At 36.4% G+C, this 25,890-nt stretch overlaps 1 protein-coding gene across 50 annotated transcripts in view; it reads left to right on the top strand.

The window, feature by feature from the left end:
• The window catches only part of ASPH (aspartate beta-hydroxylase), a 220,607-nt gene that overhangs the window by 26,846 nt on the left and 167,871 nt on the right, over positions 1-25,890 (top strand). For 16 of the 50 annotated variants that reach the window (XM_065519266.1, XM_015454894.3, XM_073998842.1 and 13 more), the window contains exons 2-4: positions 12,955-13,104; positions 14,676-14,720; positions 16,425-16,493. In XM_065519266.1, the coding sequence (XP_065375338.1) occupies positions 12,955-13,104; positions 14,676-14,720; positions 16,425-16,493 (264 nt within the window). Of the gene's footprint in view, positions 1-7,097; positions 7,235-12,954; positions 13,105-14,675; positions 14,721-16,424; positions 16,494-21,127; positions 22,192-25,890 lie in introns of those variants that run through there. The other 34 variants (XM_065519270.1, XM_005563404.4, XM_073998846.1 and 31 more) reach the window with 4 other exon arrangements.

Here is a 25,890-nt window from a genome sequence, read left to right as displayed (position 1 = left end):
TTGCCTTGAAATTAAGAGTTAAAGCAAGACTAAACTTTTTTGTTACTTAGTTTTGAAAAAATAACCTTTTTTGTTCATTGTAATAACTTTTCTTTCACCACCTCAGAGTTTCTCAGTGGACATAGTTCATCTTCCTTTACACATTTTGCTTCTCTCAGGCCAGTGAGAGACTGTCTCATTTTGAACACCATGCTAGTAATTATCACCCACCCATATGGACAATTGACTAGCCCAGGGGAGTGTTTTGTTTTGTTTTTATCTCTAAGACCATCTTCTCTATTGAGTGCTCTGTAGGGAGAAATTACAGAACCGACTCATTAGGCCTGGCTTGAGGAACTAGCCTGTGAGGTTAGCTACTATTTATATTGTGTTTTTATTTTCTTATCAATAATGTTTGGGTCCATCACAAATTGGTATGACAGGCTCGGGCGGACCCACATTTTGATTCACATTCTCCGCTGCAGTAAATCGGTATTAGCACAGAGGTGTGGGCTAGGGCAGTAGCTCCTTAGCTGGGTATTCTAAAGGATAGTAAAGGTTCCAAAAATACCTGGAGGCTGGTATAAATGGATATTGCTGGTATTTCACTTTTGTTTACTAATACTGGTGAAAATGCAAGCAGTTTTCTCAATTTTGTTTTCCTAAGTTCTAAAACTCATGCGCCCCTTGTCATTCTTCCAGCCATGGTGCCTTTCTACATAGGGGCAGTCAAGAGAGCAGCATCTGGGGTTTGTCAGGACAGGTGGAGGAGGCTACAGAGCCTGTCCTACCTGGTCCCACTCATGTACAGCCCATGTGGCAGTCATCGAAGATCAATAGGGAGGAATTCACCTGAGACAGAATTGTGAAAACTTGGTGAAGGGACCAATTTGAGTCTGAAATCAGAGTCTAGAAACCACTGGGCTGCTTTCTGAATTTCTCTCTTAGCTATTTGTAGGTCTTTTCCTCTAGTGAATTAATTTTAGGATCATTAAATTCATGGAGGTGGGGAAACCTGAAGTGACTTGACAGCCCAAACAACTAAGCAATAAGTTGCTCCCTTATTTCTAAAGTGTTAGCAGAAGTTTGATTACTCATATCATATCAAGGATTTGGGAAGGAATGTATCCACTTATTTCACAAGTGATAATTTTATTGAGCTCCTACTAGATAGGTTCAAGGAAAGTATACAGTAATGAACGTGGCAGATTTAGTTCCTTGTTGCATGAAACTGACATTCTAGAGGTGGAAAGAGATTAAGAAATCAGTTGCTGTATAATCGTCTAATTAGCTGTGTAATAACACAGTAAAGAAGTGCACACTGCTGTGAGAGTAAGGGAAATGAGGAAGGCTTCCTTGAGGAGGTGGTTTGTAAGCAGAGTGAGCTGGCAATAGCTGGAGTTTGGAGGTTGTATGTGTTGGTGCAGCTTTGACATAATTATGGGAAGAGGGAAAAGTCTGGGCTGAGAGCCCGAGACAGGAAAGACCATGGTCAGGTGTTTTGGGCAGGAGTCTAGGCAGCTAGGGGGGTGACACAACACTAAGGCTGGAGCCACGGGCTGGGGCCCCATCGCATGGAGCCTTGTAGGCCACATGGAAGATGCTGTATTTTATTTCGAAAGCAGTATTAAGACATTAAGGGATTTTTAACCAGTTAGTGTTCTAATCATATTTAAAAAATATTTTGGCTGCTGTATGGAGTAGAAAAGTGTATGCTAAGTTATTGAAGTCACCTAGGAGATGATGATAACTTAGATTTTGATGATCACAGTTGAAAGAATGTTGGGACTTAAGACAGAGTTTCTCCCTTTTTAATGTCATGGCACATGCAAATGCTTTTAAGAACTATGCTGTGGAAAATGGACAAGGGTGACCCAGGTGCTGAGGAGAATCCATACCTTGGCTTCATTGTAACCCATTTGCAATGGCCAGATGATACACTCTTAGTTTTGCAAGCTGAGTGTTTGGGACAAGAGTCAAGGATGAATCCTGGGGTTTTTGTCTAAGCAACTGGCTTCACAGAAGTGCTTCTGAGATTTAGGACACTGAACAGAAGGGGGAAGGACCATGGTTTCTTGTGTATATGCTGAATTTGAGGGTTTTGTAAGTCATTCAAATGGGAAGTTGAGTTAGACCCATGGTTGTGGAGCTCAAATGAGAGAAAAAGGTAAGTCATGTAGGTGATAGCTGAAGTGAACTAGAGAGGTGGCATAGGAACAAGTATTACAGAATTTTCACACTTAAAAGTCAACTAGATGAGAGTGAGCTAGCAAAGGAGATGAAAACTAGGAAGTTTAAAGAGGTGTTAGGAGTGCCACAAGATTCTGGAATCATGAGAGTCAAGGGAAGAGAGTGTGGAAGAAGGAGGGAGAGTTCTGCTGAGAGGGTCAAGTCAGATGAGGACTGAAAGTTTTCCATTGAGTTTAATGACATGGAAATCATTGATGTGACATTAGAGTCACTATGCTGGAACCGTGTGCAGAAGCCAGATGGAAGCCTACAGGTTGTAAGGAGTGAGTGGGAGGTTAGAAAATGAAAACAGAGAAACAACGGCTCTGTGGAGAATTTCATCTGTGATGGGAAGAGCAAGATGACGTGGGGGCTAGCAGCGGAGTGGAGGGAGACCTGGCAAAGGCAGTGAGGCTGGGGGAGGAGGGGCGTGAAGAGTCAGCACAGAGTGCAAGGTAGCTGAGGAGGAAGTCGGAATGGATGCAGGTGGGGGCAGGTTTGTGTGCTGGGCAGTGGGCACTCAGGATAGCTTCCTGCTGAGGGTTCTGTTTTCTCTGTGAAGTATGAGGCTATGGCAGTTTGAGTATGAGGAGGTAGGATACTTTGGGGGCAGAGAAATTTGACATAGTCATCATAAAGAATGGCGAGGTGAGTTTGTAGAGAATGTGGGAGGGTAGCAGGCAGCACCGAGGCCCAGCTGAGGCTGGCTCTGCTGTGTTCAGTTCCTGATCTTGATTCCGTGAGCCCAGCTGCCCTTGCCTCCGTGTCAGAGGATACTTGTGTTCACCCAGGGAGGCAGTCATGGCAGTCCACTCAGTGAACTGATAGAGGAGCAAGAAAGGCTCCTGAGTCGCGGGAGTGATGTAAATAAATGGTCAACTGTGGAGTCTAAGATGGCCACGGATGGATATGAAGGCAGGAGGTGAAGAGGGGATACACTGGAAGCAGAAATAAGAGAACTACAGGATCCAAGAAGAAAATGCTGAGGAAACAGAGTGGAGATATAGGAAGTTGTGATCAAAGAGTGAATGCTCCCATTCTGTGCATTGCATCATGAAAGAACCTAAACCCTTGCATGTGGAGATGGCCTTCCCTGGTGGTGGCGGCCGTGGGGGGTCTGTCTAAGCAAGTTTGACTTTTGTCTGCAGAGTTGCATTTTGTTATTTGGTAATACTGGTTGTTTAGTGTTAGGTCGAAAATGTTAATTCTCTCCTGTTAACTTTGGGTACTATGTGTAGACGAAAAAAAATTTGCTTTTGTTTTAAAGAACCATATTTTCACTATCTCATGACACCATACCGTCATTATGATGGAGCCAAAAAAGCAGAGCTTTCTCAGCAGGGTTACAGAATCTGTTAGGATAGATGGTTGTGCCATCCAACAAGAAACAGGATGTGAAGAGGAATGTGAATTAGGTTGCATTTATGATGAGGTCTGTGGTAAGAATGGAAGAATGAGTGTTAGATGTAAAATGGAGGGGAACAGGGTCTCTGGGAATGAAGAAATGAAGCAAAAAGAACCTGTCTAGCTGGCCACAGGGATAAACATTGAAATCACATGGTTATGGCTAGACTCAAGGTGTAGAAGACTTCCCTGAGCATGGGGTGGGAGTGGGGAAGTCACTGGAGGTGGTGGATGACAGCGATGGGCACAGTGGAGGGTCAGATAATTGGATGTCATGGACCACAGAGGAGCAGGGAGCAGGGTTTTGTTGTTGATGTCATCACTTTCTTTTTTCTTTTTTTTTTTTTTCCCTTCTAGTGGGTAAGGAAATGATGATCTGGAAATTGATAAAAGGAAGAACTACTTCGCTTCCTTGAGACCCTGAGAATTAGGGACCACTAGTATAGTATTCTTTGTGTGTGGTCCCTAGACCAGCAGCATCAGATCACCTGGGACTTAGAAATGCCAATTCCAGGGTCCTACTCCAGACCTACAAAATCAGAAACTCTGGGGGTGAGGTTGGTGTCATGTCTTAACAAGCCCTGCTTGACCCTGATGTGCTCAGAGTTTGAGAACCATTGCTGTAATGATACCTGATCCAGGGTGAGGGGAAGGAATTACTCAGTGCTGACTCAGGAGAAGGTAGATGGATTTTCACGTGGAAGGTTTTTGGAGGGAGGTAGAACCCTCGATTCAGTGGACATGGGTCCTGGCTCCCCTGGTTCCGAGTGGCATTAGGCTGATACTAATGGTCTCAGAACACATGTTGGAAGTTTGGTCTTTGCTTAGACTTGGAGTTGCTGTTAGTACCAGTAGCTGTTACAAGGAATAGTTAACTTAGTGTCATTTTAGTTGTGTTTGCTGAAGTTTTAAAAACATGATTTACTATATGCAAATTAAGTTTATTTTTAAACTTTTCGTAAACATTCTCCATCATAAAAATGAATTGTCATTTTAGGAGGTAGTTGTTCAGAATTCAGAATTTCTTGTTCTTTAAAAAGTGTTGTATAGATTAAATGATATTTCAGAGGGTTTTCTCCTGATCTCTGTATCTAAAATATCGGGTATGTCATTGTCATTGTGAACTGAGGAGGAAAGACATTTTTATCAAAATAACTTCAATTATTACAAAAGACAAAAGAAGATTAACTAGAGGACTTGTGAAAGTGCTTGATAAAGATTTGTCAAGGAGGAATAATGGAAGCTGTGTTGAAGAAGCCTAGGGGTAAAGTATAACCACATTTTAATAGCTGTGATTCCTACAGTTTCACATTTAGCCGTAGACATTCTGTAATTTGGAGTGGAGCTGACCTTGCACAGGCCAGTAAAGAGAGGAGAAGAAACCCTAGCAGCTCCAGCAGTTGCAGGGGCAGATGGGATTATGAAAAGAGCTCTAAACTGGGAGTAAGGTTATTTGTGCACTAGTCACGGTTGAATCGATAAAAAATTGTTTCACTGATGACTCCAACAAATATTTGCATGCCTAGTTTGTGTGAAGACCTATTTTATAAGCAAGGAAATTCAGGCCTAGAAGTTTGATGACTTCCCCCAAATCAAATTTACTAGAAAAGCCTTGAAGCAAATCCAGGTGTCTAAGTACGAAAAGCATACCAAGCTGCCTGCTGTATCAGTGTAGGGGTTTGGTTTCTAGTGGTCTCACCTATGGGGGTATCGTGTTGCTGTCATTCTCTCTCCAAAACAACATAATGAAAGAAAGTTTCCAGAATATTTGTCTTAATAAATTTGTATGGTGATGAAATGGTGGGTCACCTTAACTCCTGTCATCAAGTGATTCATTATCATTTAACAATTTAGCAAGCACTAAGTTTAGTGGGACAGATCTCTGAAGAAAATAATGGGAGAAATGACACTTGGCCAGAGGGCACTTGAGACCATTTTGTTTAGTTGGCCGTAATGCCTACCTACTTCCCTCTGTCCTAAACCTGGGCCATCAAATGTTGGTACCATAGGTTGCAGACTATGGTACCAGCCTCTTAAGGGTTTATCTTACCATGCATTCAATAGTCTTCGTTGGACAGAAACTGATCTTCCCCTTGGGACTAGGCACACCATATTTACACAGTGACATATCAAGAGTATATTGTTTGCTTTTGATGAAAACTGTCCCTAAAAAAGCATCTTAGGAAATAATCCCTTCTATAATTTAGTGTTTTGTTCCTTTTTGGAACTAGTAAATATCAATAGTAATAAGGTTAATAATATTAGAGTAATACCTCATTTATTTGATATTATAAAAGGATAGATAAAATATTGCTAATAATTTAATATTCTAGTTAAGTAACATTTAGCTTTGAATATATATGTTTGAGTGTATACATACACACACTCAGATGGATTTGGTTTTTATGGCCCCTTTTGAAAAATTGATCTAGTGGTGTATTTTTAAAAATGTGCATATCCTTTTAGCAAGAATTTCATTTTTTTTCCAGAAGAATATATTGGCAATATATTCTTGCCTTGAGCTACTGGAAATTACTGTTAGTATTCAAAGCGTTTAAATGTTTAATTTGCTTGTGAAACTTTAAATTTGAGTGAAAAAAATTAGTCTTATAAACAACTTAGAAAGGTTGCTGCCTGCTCTAGATACTATTTGTGCTAAATTAATTTAGTATACTAATCAGAACTCTAATGAAGTCTGTGAACTGCTAATGTTAGATCAGCGAATAAATGGCTGATTTTATTTCCCAGAAGAGAATATTTGGAGATGAGGTTGGGGAGAAGTTGAAAAAAATCAGGATGTGGTTGTGTAATCTTTTCCTAGTTCCCTTTCAAGATGATCTTTCCCTGGTCATTACTCTTACTCCTGAAGATTTCTTTCTTTCCCTCTCCTCACCTCCCAGCCTTCCTTCTGTTTTTTTCCTCTCCACCAGTCCTCTCTCCCTCCTCTTCTAGTGAAACATTTTGTGTTGGTGCTTTATTTTTGCTGTTGGAGGAATTACTCCTGGGATGGTGTCTGTGAATAAGAATTCTAGAGCATTAATTAATTTCTTGCTATCTATGGTTTTGTTTCATTCAAACAATCTTATGGTCCTTCCTTGTAGCCATTTTATTAGATTCTGAAGGGCCGAATCAAGCTGTTTCTGGGCTCGGGGCCATATTTTATAGCAAGACTTGTTTGAGTTTTCAATGAATTGGTGCTTAAGCTAAAGCCATTAAAGCCTGCTTCCAAGAAAACAAAACTGGCAGCACAGTTTGTTCCATTTCATTTTTTTTTCAGCATGCTTGATTTTTTAGGGGTTGGAGTTAGCTAGGACCAACTGGGAAAGGAATCCCGTAAGTGGGAGAAAGGCTGTCGTGTTGTTAGGGAGTGCACTTCAGCCTAAGTGGTGATTAGCAGCATTTAGCCTCTAAAAATAACTGGTGAGCAGAGTTTGTAGTCAGGTCCAATTTCACTTCTAGAGGCCCTTACAGTGCAGGGGTTGGCCAGTCTCAAGCTCTGGTAGGCAAGTGCATGCAGTGTGCCTAAAACCTGCCAGTAGTACGTTTGAGTTTTTTTGTTTTTTGTTTTACTTTAGCATTTATGATTCATGGATTGAAGAAGTCAAAATGGCTGAAGATAAAGGTATATTTTTGTTATTTAGGCTAAAAGTGGCTTTAGATCTAGCTGACAGCTTTTCACTTTATTTTCAGTGGTGCTGTGTTAAAATATTTTTGGCTAAGTGCTTTGACTGCACTGTCTACGTTTTCTATTTTGAACTACCGGAGATACTGACTTTTCATAGTAGCTGAATATTTCATGGAATAATCTGTCTTTAATCAGAGTATGTTTTGGTGTCTTAATTTAGATGATCTTTAGTATGTTGTACTACTGGAGGCTGCATTTTACAAACCTCAAAAAATGTACAAGCTCTCTTCTTTAGTCTTATAAGTTAATTACAATGAATTTAAAGAATTGTGTATATTTAGATTTTATATAAAATTACAGGAGATATAAATTCATTCTCATATTAATGAACAGACTTACCTAGTTCAAGCAAGGACTTACCATTTATGGAAAGTGACCTACTTTTATGTGAAGCAGACAATAAATGCAAAGAAAAATCACAAGAGTTTTATTTTGTTTTTAAATTGACTCTAACTTTGAAGTATTCTTTAATGATGTATTGAATTTAATGTTTTGTATATATTTGCTTTTGCTTTACTTTGTAAATTAAGATAGTCTTTCCATTAATTGAAAGACTGAATGCACTCATTATGTTGAAGATTTATAAAAGAAAAAAATACATGTGTGAAAACTGCTTCTAACTCTGAGCTGTCTAATTAGCAACTGAAAGGAGTCTTCGATTAGGATAGAGAATAAGAACATGTCCTATGTGAATACTGTTTGAATAATTGGTTAGAATGGGTCACTTGACTCGTCTGATAAAGTGCTTCATGTAGCCGTGAAGAATATGAGATATGTATCTGCCTTTTAGTTCTTTTGGAAGACATTTCTCCCCTCTTGTGGATTAGGTAATCTATGTAGTTAGGAAAAATCAGCTGTTACCTCTGACCCACTTTTAACAGTTTTCGATTCCCAAAGGGTGACATTTTATAGAATGGAAAAATAATCAGTTTGATGAGTTGCTTGACAGTTTTTGTGTTTTTCAAAAAAGTTTAAATGTATAGAGTTTATGTGTAAATACGAAATTCCCAACATAATGCCAGCTAAAACTTATAAATGATCTCTAATTCAGTTAGTAGTGGGCCAGTGAAGTAGCTAATGACCGTTCAAGTGCTGGGGTTCGTCTTCTTGTCTCCCTTCCCTTGACCGAATAAATAAAACTACACATTTCCCCTCCCCTGGCTTTTGTTTTGGAGAGTCTTCATTTTTGACTATTGCTTGCCATAGTAATTTCTGTGTTTGGTGGTATGTGGGAACATTTTCTGATTTGGAGGTCATGTACTTTTGATGGAATAACATGTGAAAAAATGATTCACATAGTTTTTGCGGTATTCTTAAACCCCAGTAAAAATCCTTTTTGACTGATCCCAGAACTACAGGTTGAACATGAAGCCAGAAAATGAAATGAAGACTTAGATTTATTCTGATCTTAGAAAACAGGGACATCTACTAGATGTTCTTCCCAAAGACTTTTGGAAGAAGGTACTGGTTTCAGATTTGCTTAGGGAGTTGTAAACCCTCTTAAGGGTTTGTCTTACCATGCGTTCATCAGTTTCATTGGACAGAAACTGATCTGCCCTTTGGGACTGGGCACAGCATATTTACCAAATGACATATCAAGAGTATATTGTTTGCTGTTGATAAAAACTGCCCCTAAAAAAGGTGTCTTAGAAAATAATCCCTTCCATAATTTAATATTTTGTTCCTTTATGGAACAAGTAAATATCAACAGTAATAAGGTTAATAATACTAGAGTAGCAACTCATTTGTTTGATATTAAAAAGGGATATATAAAATATTGCTGATAATACATTCTATTTAAGAAACATTTAGCTTTTAAAGTGATAAATCTCTATACTAAAAACTATTTTGAGTGAAAATCTTCCTAAGATTTATTATACATTTCTTCTATGTTTTAATGGCAGAATCAGTGTGAAACCAGTTACTGTCTTGTACGGAAGATTATTTGAAGAACTGTCAGGGATTCTGCCTGAAAGTTTCAATCATAAATGACTTCCCACCACTCAGCTTTTCTGAGTTCCTGGGTCTGCTCTTGCTGAGAGACCTGTGCAGTCTATAGGCTTTTCCTCTGTCAACACTCTGTTGCTTTGACTCATTTGGGTTAGATTGTGTCTGAAATCTATTCTAGAATTTTGTGCATTGAGCTAGAAAAGTTGTTAGAATCACATCTAAAATAAAAATGTAAACAAATTCTAGGTAAAGGTGTATTTTTTTTACTGTGTTTGACTGTCTCCTTCCCATCTCAACCCCTTGCTGTTTTGGTGCATGCATTCATTTCCTTTTTTAGAAAAAAGCTTTTGTCTACTTTTTCCTTGTATTTGGTGTTACAGTCAGTAACTTAAATGAGTGTCACTGAGTTAACTTGGATAAATGATAATTTCCTTTTCAGAATATCAGAAATTTTCCTCCTCCATTTCCCTTTAAGAGAGATAGAAATGGAGAAACAATTAAACTTTAAATTCAAACTATTACTTTGTTTTATTAGCTATTTCATTATAGACTTTTTAATTTTTTTTTAAGAAAGGGTCTTGCTTTGTTGCCCAGGCTGAAGTATAGTGGCACCATCATAGCTTACTGCAGTATAGGCTTATTTTAAACAGTATCATCTTGGGTATCCGTTTGACTACATACTCATTTCAAAAACTTAATTATTGGGTAAAATTATCTGGTATACATGTACTGAATAAAAATGTTGAATGAGTGAAAAATTGAATTATATTTGTTTAACCTTGCTGTTTTCCAGTTAATGAGGAAAAATACAAGAGACTGGTATCAGCTACAGAATGTTCAAGAGGACATAAGACAAGAACCCAGTTTTACTGAAGATTTAGCATTCCTTTTACAAAAAAAAATTAAATTTAATTCTTAGAGGCAATAAGTAGCAAAGGCAGAAAATTCTTAGTCATTAGCTACTATAGTTCCATATTTGGAGTATGTGGATATTTTGGAAGTTAGTATTTTTGTTAAACTTAGTGTTGTACACAAATGGGTTTGTATGCATATGTCTGTATATATAGAAATAAGGGTTCTTTTTTGGATACAGTGTTAGAAAATAAGTCTTTCGGGGCCGGGCGCGGTGGCTCAAGCCTGTAATCCCAGCACTTTGGGAGGCCGAGACAGGCGGATCACGAGGTCAGGAGATCGAGACCATTGTGGCGAACACGGTGAAACCCCGTCTCTACTAAAAATACAAAAAAACTAGCCGGGCGAGGTGGCGGTGCCTATAGCTACTCGGGAGGCTGAGGCAGGAGAATGGCGTGAACCCGGGAGGCGAAGCTTGCAGTGAGCTGAGATCCGGCCACTGCACTCCAGCCCGGGCCACACAGCAAGACTCCATCTCAAAAAAAAAAAAAAAAAGAAAAAAAAAGAAAATAAGTCTTTCTGTTTATAAAAATGTAGTAAATTAGACATACAAAACTGTTACTGAATCTGTGGCACTTCCTGACCTCACAGAAGCTTACTTTCATAAATCTTTTTTTCCTTTAAATTTTATTAGTGGTTTAATTAGTATTTTTTTATATGCTAACAACACATAAAAATTTTGAAAATTGCCATTTCCCTCTACCAACGTTGCAGACATTTTCACCCAATCTTCCCCTCCCATGCCTGTGTTTCAGGTAATGATACCTATTTGAAGTCGATTTAATCTGCAACAATAGGATCTATGCCCAGCAATTATTTTTTTTTAATAAATAAATTATGTTTTTATATAGCCAGCTTTCGTTAGATCACGTTAGAAACAAAGTTGATGGCCATTTGTCATTTGGTAAGCATACTTTTATGCATTTACCATATTATTTACAACTCTGGTTCTGATGGATCCATTAATATTTAAAGAATGTCACAAAAAGGAAATACTTGACTTTTTAAGAATGGCCTAGCACTTTGAGAGGCCGAGGTGGGCAGATCACTTAAGGGCAGGAGTTCAAGACCAGCCTGACCAATATGGTAAAACCCTGTCTCTACTAAAAATACAAAAATTAGCATGGTGGCAGGTGCCTGTAATGCCAGTTACTCAGGAGGCTGAGGCAGGAGAATCTCTTGAACCTGGAAAGCAGAGGTTGCAGTGAGCCGAGATCATGCTAGTGCACTTCAGCCTGGGTGACAGAGGGAGACTAAGTCTAAAAAAAAAAAATTTAGTCTTATTTAGTCATCGGAACTCTATATACTTTGATGTAGGCATGTAGATAAATATATGTATATGTTTGAATATACATATATATGCTCAGATGGATTTAGTTTTTATGGCCGCATTTGAAAAACTGATCTAGTGATGTATTTTTTAAAAATGTATGTATCCTTTTAACAAGAAGAATTCCATTGTTTCTAGTTTCAAGTTCTAGATTAGAGCTAGTGGGGTTTTTTGAAATCGTGTAATTTGGCCCACTGATTAGAGATTAAGGAACTCAGAGCTGTGTAGATATGTTCCTAGTTCTACCCAACTTGTACTGGTGACTTTGGGAGAATCATTTCATGTTTCACTTATAAAACAGATAATTATTCCTGTCCTTATCCCCGTTGGTTCTCACCCAGGAACTGCCCCTGAAGGGAACATGTGGAAATGTCTGGGGGTGTTTTGTTTGTCCTAAGCCTTGGGAGCTCCTTGCCTTTGGGTCCAGGGGAAACCAGGGATGCCAGAAATCTTGCAATGTGAGGAACAGGTGCACAGGATGAAACATTGTCCTGTATAAACATCCAGAAATGCCCTCTGTAGAAATAGTGGCAGGACACAGTGAGGATCACCAGCAGCAATGCACATGAAAGCGATTCCACCTGCTGCACAAATAGGAGACACCGCCCTGGTCTTCCGTCATCTGTTTGATAAACTTTTCGTCTTCTCAGAAGGCATTTTGAGATATTATTTATCGTTTTTATTAATATTGATATAATATGTATTGTATTCCTTTTTATGGGAAATTTGAATATTATCTTTTTAAGGACAGTGTTGACTATTTTCTGTTAATATAAAATGATTTTTGTTTATTTTTGGCTGTAAGAAGAATATTTACAAAAGAATGTAAGGTATATTAAGCATATCAAATGCGATAAATGACACTTTAGGTGGACAGCAGTTTACAAAACTGTTTCCTGCAGTGAGACCAGTTGTGAATGAGCCTTTTCCTGTTTCCTTAGGCCTCAACAGATCTTGTAAAGGAGTAGGAACGGATTATACTGTTTCACTTTTCTGTCCTTCTCTCTCTGGCTAAGAATATGGAATGGTTTAGGGGGAGATATTTTCGTCTGTGGTAGTTAACAGAGTTTTTAAGATTCTGCAGAAATGAAATGGGACAGAGAAAAGGATTTGGCTACATTTCTATGTGATTTCATTAAGTTGTTGATGTGCTCTGCCTTTGGAAAGAGGTAATATTCAGGTCATTTTGATGAGTAACTTGGATGGAGTATACATGTTATTCTAAATCTTTAAAAACATTCAGGAGTTTCTTTCTTTCACTACTTCAAAGTTAGTGTTGCATCTAAACAATCTTTTCTGTTTTCAAAAATACTTTATGTGACATGTTTTGAGAATTTAACTGAAAACTATTTTTGAAATGGTCTATCATTGTGCATAATCCCAAATTATTGGAGAAATAATTGTGAGAAGAGGTGTTCAGTAAAGTGTTTTCTTCTTATGACATCTTACATTTATTTCTAAACAGAGACAAAGCACGGAGGACACAAGAATGGGAGGAAAGGAGGACCCTCGGGAACTTCATTCTTCACGTGGTTTATGGTGATTGCATTGCTGGGCGTCTGGACATCTGTAGCTGTCGTTTGGTTTGATCTTGTTGACTATGAGGAAGTTCTAGGTAAGAATTTTGATATCCTTATGTGAATTTGTGAGGGAGTAAGTGACATCTCATAGGAGTCTTGAATATTTGTTATCATCTTTTTGGTACTGGTAATTTCTATAGCCTTTCAGTGGTTCTCAGTAGAGTGCAGCTGAAAGGGGATATGAAGAGGGTTACCTTGGAGTACTGTCTTTTGAACTTCTTTAAACATGACCTGTAGGTTTTTGAAAAAAGGCTTTATATTGTATGTCTGTCACACAGGGAGAAGTTTTATCAAACAGTACTCATTCTCACTATTTGCAGTACTTTTTGATTTCTATTCAATTTTGTTACATTATAAATTTTAAAAATACTTGATCATGAGTCACTACATTTATTTAAGGACTTGCTAATGGATCATAACCACACAATATGCAAAACCCTTCCTTAGAGAGGGTTTTCGAAGTACATCCTTCTGTGTCTCTGTTGGGATGGGGTGAGTATGTGTGCACACATATAGGTACTGGATGGGTGTGCTGAGATAGGCATTTGCAGATATGATTGTGTGTGTGTAGGTGTGATCTGTGTGCTGTTCTGAGGAAGTTGCTGTGGTCATTCTGATAGTGTCCTTTCTCCACCTTTTTCCTTTTCTCTCCTGTAATCACTGCAGTTTTTCACGATTTTTTATATTAATGATTCTTTATTATTTTGAGAGTCACATTCTCCTTAACTTCCCCAAAAATCTTTTTTTTAACTGAAATAAAATTCAGTATTTTATATATTTGAATGTATACAATTCAGTTTTTTTTTCTTTTTTTTACTATATTCATCATTTTATGTACCCATTAGCATTATCTAATTCCAGATTATTTCTGTTACCTCCTTCCCCTAAATACCCAAACTCTTCCTCTTTCCCTCTCCTGGGAAACACTAATCTACTTTCTGTGTCTGTGGTTTTGTTTATTCTGGACATTTCATATAATAGAACCATACATTATATGGTCTTTTGTATCTGCCTTTTTGCACTTAGCATAATGTTTTTAAGGTTCAGTACTTCATTTTATGGCTGCATAATATTCCATCATATGGACACACCACATTTTGCTTATCTGTTTTATCAGTGATGGACATTTGGGTCGTTTCCACTCTTTGGCTATTGTGAATAATGGCCCTCCTCTTTAGTAATCCAGTGAAAGATGTGGACCTGTCACTGGAAAAAATGCACACTTGTCTCTCTATACAATGTTGCATGGGTGATCTCCCCTTGCATTGGACCTCCTGTGCTTCTGCTTTACTTGTCAGATTATAGACATCTTTTTGGGGAGAAAGAGCAAACAAATTTTTGGCTGTAGGAATAACAAAATATGCTTATCTGTAATCTGTCTTTCATTGAAGTTTTACATTTTCATTACTTTAAAGAAAGAGTCTCTGGATAGATTGACAGACCAACTGAGGGAGAATTTTAGTTTGGAGACAAATTTCTGAGTAGATCTATGCTTTGACTGACTTACAGTGGTATGTTATTAGGGAACGTATCTTAAAAGAGGACACTTTAAATATTTGTACTTTTAAGCACAAATAACAATTTTCATGTTTTTACATGCATGCAGCCAAAGCAAAGGACTTCCGTTATAACTTATCAGAGGTGCTTCAAGGTAGGCTACTGGAGTTGCATTTCAAGTCTATGTGTGTTAGTCTCTAACGGCTCATCCTTTTTGTACTAATTTAGTTATTACCTACATCAGAATATAAGCGATAGCACCAATTTCCCATTATGGGTTTGTCAGAAAGGATAGTATTTTCTGTCTTTTACTGTTTCTTGAGTTCTGTACTCTGCATAGCCTTGATTAGTACTTTTTGTTTTCTTAGCAGTTGAAATAACATCCTTATCTCTTCCTTCATCATTATCATTTTAAATGTGTATGTGTTTGCTAAGTCAGACTTCTGTATAGCAAGTTAACCATTTTGCTAAGTAGAGCAAGGGCTCTGGGGAGATAAAGATTGATCAGAGCTACTCTGAACCAAAATTTCTGCCTGCCCTTCTGTAATTTTTTAATGTACTTTGTGTTAAAGAAATGATAACAATGCTGCCAACTGTTGTTTTTTTTAGTACTAATGCCGTATTTGAAAATGCTGTTTAAAAAATTGCTGTACATTAACATTATTGTGTTTCTCCACTGTCATTGTCCAGTAATAGAATCATGTGGATTTTAGGATGCTTTTTTAGGGAGTTGAATGTATTTGACTTTTTGAAATGCTAAACAAAATAACAGTGTTCCTTATGATAAAGCACTAAAGCCTAAAAACATTTTCTGTTCATGAGGAGGAAAGGTTTTGGTAGTATTGTCTCCTCAGCATATCTGTTTTAAGCCCTTTTTTTCTTAGTATAAATGGCCTGTGCTAATTAAGTAGAATAATCCTAAATTTTCCTTTATAATTTCTGAAGCCTCCCATTTTACATACTTTATTTCCAGAATGGTCTTTTATTTTTAAAGGTTAATTCATGGTATTTCTGTTATAAATCATGATTGTAAAATATAAAATTAATGATTTTTTAATTTTTAGTACTTAGATTCTATGTTAATCTATTTACATGTAGTCTTTATTTGAGGCTTGGTTGTTTCTTTTGCTTCAGATATTGATAGTGTGATGAAATTTCATGCTTTAGAAATATTAAATTTCAAGTAACTTAGGAATGCATCAGTATTATTTCATATATGCTAAAAACTTTACTAAAAATATTTTTAGCAGTTTAATAAAAATTATTCTGGGGGCCGGGCGCGGTGGCTCAAGCCTGTAATCCCAGCACTTTGGGAGGCCGAGACTGGTGGATCACGAGGTCAGATCGAGACCATCCTGGCTAACACGGTGGAACCCCGTCTCTACTAAAAAATACAAAAAAACTAGCCGGGCGAGGTGGCGGGCGCCTGTAATCCCAGCTACTGGGGAGGCGGAGGCAGGAGAATGGCGTGAACCCGGGAGGCAGAGCTTGTGGTGAGCTGCGATCCGGCCACTGCACGCCAGCCTGGGTGACAGAGTGAGACTCCGTCTCAAAAAAAAAAAAAAAATTATTCTGGAGTAATTAGATCAGAATATGTTGTTCAGTCTTTAAAGGAAATGCTATGTCAGTTTTATTTCATAGAATTTGGTAGCTGAACATTTCCTGACTCTCTTAACTGAATTGCTCTCTATTTTTAGGTAAGATATTCATTTGACACTGCTTTGCAGGATTAAAAGAGCAAAGAATTGCATTAATTGGTAACATTTATGACTGAGTTGCAGGACTTCACTAAGTTGTAATACCGTATTAAATTTCTTTTCTTTTTTGTTCCATATCCATCATTTCTCCCCTGTTGTAGGAAAACTAGGAATCTATGATGCTGATGGTGATGGAGATTTTGATGTGGATGATGCCAAAGTTTTATTAGGCAAGTACACATTTTATGTTTTTTGTTAATGGTGATAAAATGCTGGAAACAAATATTTTTGCTTTAATAATATCTATCTCAATAGTATATATCTTACAGAAGATTTTTTCCCCTTAAATCATATATTTCATTACTGTTAAAAGTTTAAATGGCTTATTTTTCTGCAGACTCTTTCATTTTAATTTACTTTTATCAGTGAATAAGTGTATATCTCTTAAACATATATATTTTGATAAGTATAATAATTTCATGTGTGTTTTTAGATTTAAAGTACTTCTTATTCTAAACTTAGAATTTGAATAGCTAGTATCCTGGTCTATTTTTAGATATGGTAATTATAGATATTCTTCATTAACATTAGACATTCACTTCCATTTCAAAATGTAAATTTCTACAGGCTTACGTAAATTAATTTTGAAATAAAAGTGATAATAAACATCTTAAAATGTCCCATGCTTATTTTAACGGTAGCGCTAAAATATGAACTCCTGGTCTTTTGACCCAGTGTCTTTATTTTGGAAGTCTTGGACCCTTCTCTTTCACTATCAGAATTACCTGTCTTTATCAGAGATGTTTCTTGTAATAAATAACAATGTGGTGTTCCCTCATTTTGCTGGAAAGAATGGTGTTAATTTTAACATGCAAATTTTGTATAATCTGGCCTGTTGAGACTTCCTTTGCTTTTGTATGTAGCATAATATATGTTAATACTTTTTATATTAGAGTCTTTAGAAAAATAATGGATATGGCATGATATTATACACTAAGCTTATAAAATAATGACCCAAAGAAATTCTTCTTAGTTATACTGTTTTGTGTATGTTTTTTAGAAATGAAAACACAGTAGGATGCCACATCTGTAACCAATGAAACTGCTTTTAGTAGATTAAATCCACCTCCTTATGAAATAGAGAAAGTTCTATGAAAATAGAGTTTTAGTTGTGATTAAAGATAGTAAACCTTCCTAATTTTGACCTGTTAGTTTTTTTTTTTTTTTTTTCTGCCCATTGGGAATTAATGTTTGCTGCAAACTTACCATGAAATTTATTTTCTTGTCTTAACTTTAATGAAATTTTCAATGTAGTCCTGTCATTGTGTATCTAAATTTGAGTTTCTGTAAATATATTGAATCCTCAGATGACTATAATCCTGGGCATGTAAAAGAAACAAAATTATATAGAACTTATCAGAATGATGTTAATTTGCTTGCCTATAAATGGTTTATCACTTCATTATATTGCTTTAAATGACAAATTCTGAATAGCAAAGCTCTTTATTTTAAAGATAAAATAAAATGTGGGTCAAGTTCTCTTATTTTTAGAAATAATATTACTCTCATCTACTGTATTTTATTGATTTTTATTTGTTTGCTTTTGCTTAAAACCAGCCATCTGGTCTGTCAGGAAATGTCAGCCATTAGAAATTAAAATGTGGTATTTCTTTGATAAAACACACTGATTTCTATAGCAAACTATTACCTTAACTTGATTTTTAGTGTATTTGAGATTTCAAAAGGTCATCCCCTTTAAGGTTTTTAACCTACCATTAAGAAGCTAATTAATTGTAACTTTGAATATTGCTGTTTGCAGGGATAGTGTAAGGAACTCGTAAATTGTGCCATTTATAAGAATTATAAACTTGGAGGTGGAACTAAATTTGGTGAATATCAAGGTTTATTTTGGTAACTTTACTAATAAATGCATAAAGACAGATCAGATAAAGCTACATAAATACTTTTTTACTCTTCCCGTACTAGTTTGCAGTTGGCTTGTAGCTTCAGTACAGATGAAACAAACCAAAGGTGAAATGTTAGGCTTACTTATCACCTTTAATCTTATTTCTATAGCGTTTGAGTTCTCTGCAGGAAATGCAACCTTAACTTGAATTGAGTTTTATGACTAAAGTTCTTTTCTGGTTTGTAAGATCATTATAGTTTAGTGGTGCCTCTGTTACTGGAAGGTTACTGCAAAGACAGCCTGGTGAAATTGTTGGGAGTACAGAGGCTTTAATGGGTTCTGTGTGGTCAGGTAGAGGTTATGGGGAGAGCACTACAGTGAGCATATACCCAAAATGAAGCCAGACTTCCAAGGTACATTCTCACTGGAGAGGCAGCTTAACAGTAAAATTTAAGCTTTAAGGGTTTAGGTTTTAGATTAAGGCCCAGGAGATCCAAGGGGAGGGAGGAAGGTAGGAAATCAGAGATTAGAGGAGCTGTTGGTATCGCAGGTATAGTAATAATTGAGATATGTTAATCTTTCATAGACTGTGCATTTATTTCATAATTTTTTTTTCTAGATTCTTAAGTCCGCATATATCTAAATCTTATAAATTTGGGGAAATGTATACATTCACATGGTACATTTCACTCAATTTTAGGGTGTGGCTTTTCTTGTGAAATAGAGAGAATTAAACATATGTGAGTAAATCAAGACCACTAACCATCATTAATTTTATTATTTGATTATTTCTGGCCAAGGCCCATTTGATTATTTGAAAGTGTACTAAGCCCACTTTTCTTCATTTACATAGCTTCTTATTAACTAAAATGTAGGTATCTTTGGTTGTAGTTCAGATTATTGAAAACTACCTTGTTTGAAAATGTATTCTTTAAAAACTTATTTTCCAAATAAAATCAACAGGAAAATGACCCGAGGACTAAATGACGTGAGGACTAAATCCTTAGAGTGACACTATCTAAGGATCATGTGGTTGTCCTTTTGTCCTATGGCTAGCACCTAGCTGGCATCGTATCAGGTATGGCTGGAAAGCAAAAGAAAAGCCAGTCAGCACTTGCTACATCCTGGAAAAACGTTTGTAGACTGATAGATGCATGAGTGAGTTGATGGGAGGAAAAGACCAGACCTTGCCAAGCCAAAGGCATTCCATTTGGTTGAGCCTTGTTCTTAGAGGTTCAGAAGGAGTCACATACCCAGAATATATATTTTTCTCTTTGGACTAGTACTTTTGTCTTGAGAACCAGAGGAAGGTTGCTTTGCTGGGTAAACAGTTTTGTTCAAATGCTTTTGCATATTTGTTGCATATGGTCACCTGTCATACTAAAGGATGGAAAAGTTTTATATTTTACATGTAATACTCGGAAGTACTTATAATATATTGGCAAATGGAGAAAAATAAAGATGTTTATACTAAATATGCAGCTATAATGTTTTAAGGCAGAAAGAAGAAACAGTGTTATTTCCACAGAGACTTAGTTGGGAATATAGATCTTTGTTCACAGCATTTGTCTACTGCTAAATTGAGTGAAAACTGCTAGGCTTGTCAAAAAGTAATTTAAATACCAACTGCGATTTGCGTTTTTTCTTACCAAAAACATGAAGAATGACATAATATAGTTCTTTTGAGTAAAGCAGAGAAAATTCACTGTAATCTTTAAAACTTTTAAATTAGTTGTCGTCTTATCCTTTATCTGCCAATCTTGATTGCTGGTAGTTATACTACATGGAGAAATTGTGTGTTGCCAAAGACTTAAATGACCGAATTAGGTGGTTACAATCAGAAAAGCTCAGTGGTCATGGATGTTCACATTTCTTACAGCCAGAATACCCTACCCTATTATTCCTCCTCAGAATTATGGGCTTGGTATACAGCTTGGTAGTACTGTCAGATTCTGATACCTACTGGAGCTAAGAAACCTTTGCTACCCAGAGCCAGTTCTTCACAGGAAAAAAACCAAATGGTAAAAACAATATATACTTTGATTTATTTCTATCCTAAGGGACTGTTTTGGGTCCAATACTTAAAAATGACAGTTGAAAGGGGTCTTAGCAATAGAAGCTAATTTCACAGGCCTATAGGGAGAGGAGTTTGGAATGTTCCTATTGCAAGTGACCAGCTAAGGCCTTGATCAAATTTCATATCGGTAGGCAAAGTGAATTATTATTAATAGCTGACTGTTGTCATTGGCCAGAATTACAGGACCGTGAGTCAACTGCCAGAGTTTTATAGAGCTACCACATTTAATAGTGTTAAAATTTAAGTGTTAAAATTATCTGAGTTACATAATTTCAGTGTACTTATGCCCATCTGTGGATGCTATAAATGGTAATACTGCTAATTATATTAACTCCAGAATTTCCTAACTTAACTCCAGGTCTTAAGTGGGGTGCTGGTGTGGGGAGGGGAGAAGTTTGAGGAAATAAGCCTTTCTAGTTTGAATGAATGAATGAATGAATGTGTGTATAATCAACTCTCGATAAAATCTGGTTGGTAAATGAGCAAATCTGGGGGTTGTCAGAGTATATATCTTTTTTTCTCTGATACTGCTTTTATTCACTCTTCCTTTTACAGTCAACTGATTTTCCATTACTGTCTATTGATTTTTGACTGATAAAATTTTGTCTTTCACCTCAACACTCTAATGAGAGAAAGGCAAACCTAGGTAGGGGCTGGTAGGAGTGGTAAGGATTGGTCAAATTGTGGCTTTCTTTTGACATGTGATTGAGAGTTGATTGTAAGGTGTGCATTGTAATGGACTTCTTTATTTTCCAAATACCGTTTCTGTAAACCTCTCTGACCATGATGCACATCGCTTTTGAGATCGCCCTTCCTCCACTTCTTTTTTCCACCTAACTGCTCTCCTTATTTTCTCTCTCTCTTCCTTTATTCTTATGTAGGCCTGACCAAAGATGGCAGTAATGAAAATATTGATTCTCTTGAGGAAGTCCTTAATATTTTAGCAGAGGAAAGTTCAGATTGGTTTTATGGTTTCCTCTCATTTCTCTATGATATAATGACTCCCTTTGAAATGCTAGAAGAAGAAGAAGAAGAAAGCGAAACCGCAGATGGTGTTGATGGTACGTCACAGAATGAAGGGGTTCAGGGAAAGACTTGTGTCATACTGGATTTACATAACCAGTAGCTTTGATTCAGGGACTGAAGTCATTGGCAAATGAACACCCGAAGCAGCCTCCTTTTTCTTTTCTTTCCTTTGCTTATGCAGGGCTTAATGTGCAGTGGGGCGGTTGTGATCTTACCGTGCAAGTCAACCATGTGATCTTGCCCAGTACAGCTACTAGCTAGTCCCTTGCTCGCTCAGCTCCCCCAACTTCTATTGAAGAAAATGGTACTCCTCATTCTTGTAGTCAACTACAAAGTACAGAGAAAATGATGTTCTTGGTGGTATAATTGGTTTCTGTATCGTTTTGTTTCAACTCATGTATTCACTGAACTAAATTTGGACACTTACAGCAGATTGTGTTGTGGTTAACCCTTGATGCTTGTCTTTCTAACACACTATTAATTAAGATGATTCTAATGGATTTCATTATAAAAATATTTCTGGCATGATTTTTAAGTTAAATACTTCTCTGTTCTTTAACATGACTGATGTGTAAAATGATGGTTCTTTACTAAGCTGATATTTTTTATTGTAATTTGTTTAGGTTTGTGTCAGATAGATTCCTATAAATTTCTATGTAAAATTCTGTGTTAATGGTGCTTTTAAAATAATTTAAAAATAACCCCATGTTTTTGCCTTAGAGTAAGTTAACTTACTGTTTTCAGATAGTAGCATGACATATTTCTGTCTATGAAAGCAAAATTTATTTTCAATTTTATTTCCAAATATACATCCAGAGAAAGTAATTTGTATTTTTTTTTTAAAGTAGGCATATTACACATGAAGGAATATGTGAATATGTATCTTAATGTTGTACATATTAAAATTATTCATCCTAAATAAGTCTTTTTCCATTTTTTCTTTCATTGACTTATTAATTGGATATTGATTTTGGCTTAGATATGATGTGATTTTTAGAATTATAAACTTATTGAAGTGGTAATTCCATTTAGGACAGTAAACTTTTCCCTTTAGAAAACCTTAAAAACGTATTTGAATCGATTTCTTGAAAAATGAGTTTGCTTCAGTAATAACAAAAGCAATTGTATCAGCCATATACAAAATGCATTTCTTAAAATGAGATTTCATCAGTTTCCCCTCAAGCAAAGCTCTTCTAGGGATAAGGAAGATAAGCAAAGGGATGTTATTTTTTGAAGGAGTGATGTTCCATGGTTTTAAATCTCTTCCAGCTTCTCTAAGATTTTGCTTAATGTTTGTCAGAGAGCTAAAAATTTGAAAATGTTTGCACTTCTTCACATTTTATTTAACTATAATTTCTACTTTTCAAATATTTCTTGTCTTCTATATCTAATCAAATTACTTTCAGTAAGTGTATCATTCATCCATTTATTCTGAGGGTACTATGACAAATTTAAATTGTTAGAAATTACTCTTGTAGGCTGTCATAATAATAGACTGAAAGTAGCAGCCTCAAGTCAGCACAGGACATCCATCCCCTCTGCCCACCATTTACCTGTGTCAGGGAAGACTGTCCAATTTGCTAATATTATTAAAAAGCAAACATTCTATAGCGACTTTTAGATGTGGATATACACACTGGACAAATAATCTCTTAAAGTTTAAATGGCTATTAAAGCTCTAGTTTGTCTTGCTCTCGCTAGTGGGCAAATATGTTTTATTCTGTTAATGCTTCTGATAGTCTGTTAAAGCTTCTGTTTTCAAATATTCAAGGACTTCAGTTAAGCTGTCACTTAGTAGCATGTTCTCCAGCAAATGAGTATCATTCAGTAATGTTCCTTCTGAAAATGTATTCAGTCTTTTTGTTTATTGTGTCTTCTGCTTTTATACTTGGGTAATACGAAATATCAAAGTTTATTAGGTTTAAATTCTAAAGGAATCTTCAGCCCCACTCAATGAAATTCACCTAGCCAAATTTCCAGGATATACTTTTTAAAGCAATCTTATTTGTTAACATGTCATTACTACTAACACTAGAAGATATTTGATTAATTGATAAGAAGCAAATAATTAAATTTTGTGTTAAAAATGTTTGAAATTATTAATTTTTCATCACTTTGTCATACTAATTCATATTTTATGTACAGAAATTAATTATGCTTTATTTTTGTAAGTGAAAAACAAGAATGTGGGATAAAAATTTGCTACTTATTTTGTACCACCTCTCATTAGTTCCTCTGAAAGCCTCTGATGAAAATGACACCCAGGTAGCTGACGAACCCCTGACTTCTGTGACTTCCGTCAACATGTGCCTAAGGCTTGTATGTGTGTGTAAGATAAAATAAAAGTATTTGCAAAACTGTGCTATAAAGTATTTGAAGCAGATCAAAATTACTTCACCTTAGTTTGATTTATTGTATATTGCTATAATTCTTTATTTTCTAAGGGTGTATTTTCTAACTTTCTGTTTCATAATATAAGTCTTGCTCATGTCTTTTAAACTTAAGAACTAAATTAAGGCAAAATCGTATCCCGTTAATTTGAATATTTATATGGTTAGGGAATTTTAAGTTATATTGTATTTACTTTACCTTTTCAGTTTTGAGCAACCAAAGAAACTCTGTGGAACAGGCTCCGTGTTGAGATACAGTGTTGTCTCCTCGGAGTCACTGTTCTGGCTTCTCCGGATGCGCTGATGTTTGTCCGATTGCAAAGGTGCTGGGTTCTCCGGAATTTGGCACAAAAACAAGACAGCAGTACTCTTGGGATTCTTTTCAGCCCTTTAGCTTCCTTCAGCCTGCCTTGCTTTGGGGCATGAGTGGTGGGTATAAGTCAGTTGGGGAAGTGTCTTCTGGGTGTCAATTTTACCCAGTCCTGAGGTCTGGCTGTCAGCCTGCTGCCCTGGGGATCCTGCACACACCTCAGTGCTGAGGACATATAGAATAGTGGGCTGTCCTGCTTTTTCATCTTGTCCTTGGTTCTTTCTTTTTAGAAATTACCTCCCTGTCTTATAGAACTGTATGGAAGGACTATTTTCTGTTTGAATTGTTTTTATTTACAGTAAGATAGAGCAGATTGTTTGTCTACCCTGATGTTTGTGACTTAGGAGCATTATCAAAAAATCAGATCTAGCGTAGCCAGTTATTCTTAATTTGATCACCTGGCAGTTTACTTGTTGGGAATTGATGCTTCAAGACTCTTTCTAAATAATTTGTTGGGCTAGCTCCTTAAGTCTATAAAACATATAAGAAATTTTCTGTGATTTGGCATGGAATCTTTGATTACAATGCATATTTGGAATACTTAAAGAAACTCAGTGACCCAGACTTTATTTTCATAAGTTAAATGATGGAACCAGTATGCAGAATTCACTGCCTTTGTTATTGGTTGAGATGACCCTGTAATACTTAGGAGTTAGATATCAAGTAGTTTGTGGACTCCTTGAATCTAGGAACCAGATCTTAGGTTTTATTTGAATTCCCCTTCAATGCTAAGCCCCGCATGTGATATTCATTAATATCATATGAATAATGTCATACGCTGGTGTGGATCCCGGTGGGTGAGGAGTTACTACTCATTGCATAATAAAATACTGAGTTGTGTTTTTGTTTTTGTTTTTTTTAAAAAAACGGTTTAACTGGTAAAATTATTGGACATATTTTTTGCAATAGAAATGACATTTTGAGTTTCTGTAACAAACTGACCTATGCTAACAAAAGTCTTCAGGTGACCTTTCCAATCTCCAATTTGTATTTGAATGTGCATTTTACCTTTTTTCTCTGTCTCTGGTTGTAATCCCTTTCTGTTTATTTAGTCTTTCAGTTATGTTCTGATCCTCCGTTCCCCACTTATTGTAGAGGGTTGGTGGGTTTGTAGCTGCTGCTGCTGCTGCTGCTGCTGCTGCTTCTTTTAATCTGTACTATATTATTATATATGTTTAAAAATAAAAAAGAAATTGGTGTAGAGTCCTAACATGCGTTTTACCAAGAGTAGACATCCATTCTAGAGGAACAGTCTGCCTCACTAACAGGACAGTTACTCAGACATTTAGGGCCTCTTTTTGCTATGTGTCATCAATGTTGAAATGATTGTGATGTTCCATTATGGGACAGAGGAAGATGAGAAGGCTCAAGGTGACTCACAGGTCTCACCAGAAATGGTGGGAGTGGCTGAAATGGCCTGAGTATGAAGCGATATCCAGACCAATTCTAGAGCTGACTGTCTGAAAGTCTGAAGTAGCTACTTGTGTGTCTGTAATGCAGCCGGTCTTCTAAAATCATGTCTTTTGCATGTGGTGTAACCACAGATCTATCCATTGGCTCAAACATTTTAATTTCATAGAGAACATTTGATTTTGAAAATGTGGAATAGTGGCCTGAGGCAGTTGCCAAAATAGCATAAATTTCCTTTAGGCAACTCTCTTATGTTCTAAGGGAAGAATGTAAGACCTTTTTTCTGATTTCTGTATAGGAATTCCCAAATAGTTGCCAGAGCTATTAAGTATCATCACTTTAAATACTTACATCAAAATAAGCATAAAAAAATGAAAAGAAAGTAAACAGCATGGCAGTTATTTTTCAACATGTATTTTAAGCACATCCTAATGCGTCTTTGGTTATT

The sequence above is a fragment of the Macaca fascicularis genome, chromosome 8, assembly GCF_037993035.2.
Source record: "Macaca fascicularis isolate 582-1 chromosome 8, T2T-MFA8v1.1".
NCBI lineage: Eukaryota > Metazoa > Chordata > Mammalia > Primates > Cercopithecidae > Macaca > Macaca fascicularis.
The sequence above is the reverse complement of the archived record's forward strand: the minus strand, read 5'-3'. Positions and strand labels throughout refer to the sequence as shown.